Raw genomic sequence first — 3155 nt, forward strand, 5'->3', positions numbered from 1 at the left:
GAACTTTTATATTTTTATAAATTTGGAATTGATGTATCAAACAAACCCAACACATTTTTAGAACATTTTTGCTGGTTTGTGTCGTTGTTTTTGGTCTCCAAGAAAAAATGGTATTGTTACTTACGTATATAGTTGCACATGATCGTCAAGGTAGTTAGAATAGAAGCAGTTATCAAGTTAATGGGAAGAATGAGTTGTAAAGATAAAATCCCGTTTTGATGTCACTTATATACAGAGAATAATAAATGGTTCCTTAAATAAAGGAAATAAAAAAAGTGGACATAACTAATATCAATGGGTCATGTTGAAGAATTAATAGAATAGATTACGAAAAGAGCAAAATACTTTTTCTTGAATCTCTTCATTCTCCTAAATGTACAAACCTCAACCATTTTTACAAGGGAAGAAACAATCTGTTAACTGTAATAATTCAATCTATACACCATATTCCAAAACCAAAAGAATCATCCGAGCAGTCTTTTTTTCTCTGTATGGAGTTAAAAATGATCCAATATAAGTTAAGCAGCAGCAACAACACTTGTGGAAGCCGCTATGAAGAATGGTTGTTGCAGGAAGAAAGGACAAAGTTGTCCATGAACTGGTTGAGCTCGGATGTATAGAGTTCCGGGTTACTCCTGAAATGGTCTACATGAGGTGAAGATATGAAGTTGCAGGCACGCACCTCCTGTCCTGCTTTCCTCTGCTCTACTATGAATGATTCTACTTGCCCCGCCGGTATTACTCTATCTGCAGAGCTGTATATGTATAGCTGCGGACATCTTGGTTGTGATGAAGATAAAGTGTCTACAACATCTGCCAGTCTCCTGTAACAATAAAAACAGAGTTCAGTTTGTCAAATGTGATGAAAGGTGTGTGTGTGTGTGTGTGTGTGTGTGTGTGTGTGTGTGTGTGTGTGTGTGAGCTTTTGTGTACCTTTTTACTTTGGGAAGGTTAAGAATCACTCCGAAGAACTTCTCAAGAACCAAAAGCAAAGCTGTTTCTGTTGCAGCGGGTTTAGGCTCTGATGAGCTTGCTGATCCTTTAGTGGCTACACTGTTTTTCTTTAAAAACGCAGCTGAGAAACCTGATGCCCATACCTGTTTTCACAAGCCAATAAGTTCAATAGGATCAGCGTTTAACAAATGACCATTATAACATAGCGCTACAAATGCAAGAACCATCACTTACCGTAGGATCAGCAGCGGCGACAGGAGCTGAGTCCACTATGCAACCTTTAACACTTCCCATCAAAGAAGAATCTTGCTTCTGAAACTTCTCCAAAATTGCTCCATAGCTGTAAACATGGAAAATTCCACCGAGTGAGATGTGATGAAACCGCCACATGAAAAGACCACAGAGATATAGAACTCACGTTAACCATCCTGTGTTGCTGAAGGTGTGAAAGACGAGATTTTTCTGTTGCTGCTCTTCATCCAACCAATCAGCCAAGTGGTTAACGAGCGACTCGACGTTCTTCTCAGCTTTTCCTCCAACTTGATAGCTCATAATCTCGTTCATGGGGAGAGTAAACGTGATGACATGGTAACCTCTCGAAGTATACCAATCTGCATACTTCTTCAGATGCTTCTGCTTCGACCCAAGCCATCCAAGCAAAACCACAACGGTCCTATTCTTCTCCGAGGCACAACTCGAGGAACCAGACAGATCAACTGCACTAGTCTCAGGCAAATGCCATTTGTAGGAAACGTCAGGAACCACAAGCGAGGCTCCGATTGTGAATGCCGCTGGTTTTGCACAAGCCTTAGCCAACTCTGCAGACTGATAAGCGGTACGTAGAGCGGACAAAGAAGTAACGGAAGGAGAGAGCTTACAGCTCGGATTAGGAGGTAGGAGGAAATCAACATTTGGTACAGGAAGAGGGATCCTCGAGACAAAAGACAGATCTTTGAGCTTGGAGTCCGAGATTTGAGAAACCCACAAGGACCTTTGAACTGAAGCAGCGATCTTCTGTGATTCAGAACCTGGTACTAGTGATCTGAGAGAAGAGAACTTCTCAGAGACATCCGCGGAGACAGAAGCGGCGATAACAGCAGCAGCAGCGACAAGTGGGCGTTGAATAATGCCAGAAAGAGAACCCATGACGGCCACAATCTAAAATCCAAATCTAGCAATACCAAATGGAAAACGAGTACTGTTATATAAGAATTGAGATAGTAGATGTGTAGAAACACAAACAAACAGACATGTTGAAAACGCGTGTAATAGTCCAATATTACCTGGAAGGTTCTTGTAACTCGGGCTGTCAAAGTTTTGACAGCCCGACCTCAAAGTAGTAAAAGACTTGTCAAGAGTCAAATCTCTCTTTCACCAACTGCTCTTCTGCAAGAAAACCGTTTTTCACGTTAATCACATAAGGTCTTAATTAATTACACAGGTTGAAGCTAAATATTAAAACATAAGCTTTCCTATGATGTAGACACAAAGGAAAAGACGAAAAAAAAGTATCTTTCTTTGCCCTAAAATATGAGGATCCCCACCTCTAGAATAAAAAGAAAAAAAAACGATTTTTTAGATTGAATTGTTTCGATTTACGAGGGAAACAAATGAAACATTTTTGAAAAGGAAATCCTAAAATTAACCCACCACGAGAAATACCCAATCAATCAATCGCATCGAGCAGCCCAATTATGCAGGCATCGAGTATATAAATCGACGGAAACCAAAAAAAAAACTCATTTTTCACGGAATTTGAAAACCGTGATAGATTGGGTGTAATAAACAAAATTCGAATTTGATTGATACGATTAATCAATGTACAAATTGAAGGAGGTAAGAGATGATGATGATGATGATGAGTAATGTTGCGAATTACCGAAGAAAGGAAAGGGAGAAGAAAACTCACCGCAGATATAGAACACCGAGAGAAGAGGGAAAAAGAGAGAGAGAGAGAGAGAGAGAGAGAGAGAGAGAGAGAGAAGATGGTATGATCCCCTTTATATACCGCGAGGTCCGCGACCTTTAAACAGAATATTTATGTCTGACCCAAACAATTTTAAAAAAAAAACTTTATATGCAATATGAATCAGGAAAAAAGAACTTCATTACAGGTTTGTATAAAAACTTGTTGGTTTATTAATTAATTAGACTTTTTTATCTAGGATGTTCCCAAAATGTCGTGTGAACCAATCATACCG

The 3155-nt window shown here is 39.4% G+C and overlaps 1 protein-coding gene across 1 annotated transcript; it reads right to left on the reverse strand.

Moving 5' to 3' along the window:
* Window positions 1-297: 297 nt before the first annotated feature.
* Window positions 298-2917, reverse strand: LOC130507545 (uncharacterized). The gene is made up of 6 exons (XM_057002247.1): window positions 2864-2917; window positions 2238-2340; window positions 1373-2125; window positions 1189-1294; window positions 934-1097; window positions 298-824 (listed from the first exon to the last, which is right to left on the reverse strand). Exons 3-6 carry the CDS (start codon window positions 2098-2100, stop codon window positions 551-553), a joined length of 1272 nt encoding a protein of 423 aa, XP_056858227.1. The 5' UTR covers window positions 2101-2125; window positions 2238-2340; window positions 2864-2917; the 3' UTR covers window positions 298-550.
* Between the last annotated feature and the right edge of the window lie 238 nt (window positions 2918-3155).

This window comes from Raphanus sativus, unplaced genomic scaffold (assembly GCF_000801105.2).
Source record: "Raphanus sativus cultivar WK10039 unplaced genomic scaffold, ASM80110v3 Scaffold4748, whole genome shotgun sequence".
NCBI lineage: Eukaryota > Viridiplantae > Streptophyta > Magnoliopsida > Brassicales > Brassicaceae > Raphanus > Raphanus sativus.

Coding starts and splice junctions, on each gene's coding strand:
- LOC130507545 (XM_057002247.1), bottom strand. CDS start 2,100: ATGGGTTCTCTTTCTGGCATTATTCAACGCCCACTTGTCGCTGCTGCT. Junction 1,098..1,188: donor TCGCCGCTGCTGATCCTACG/GTAAGTGATGGT, acceptor TTGTGAAAACAG/GTATGGGCATCAGGTTTCTC. Junction 825..933: donor AACCTTCCCAAAGTAAAAAG/GTACACAAAAGC, acceptor TTATTGTTACAG/GAGACTGGCAGATGTTGTAG.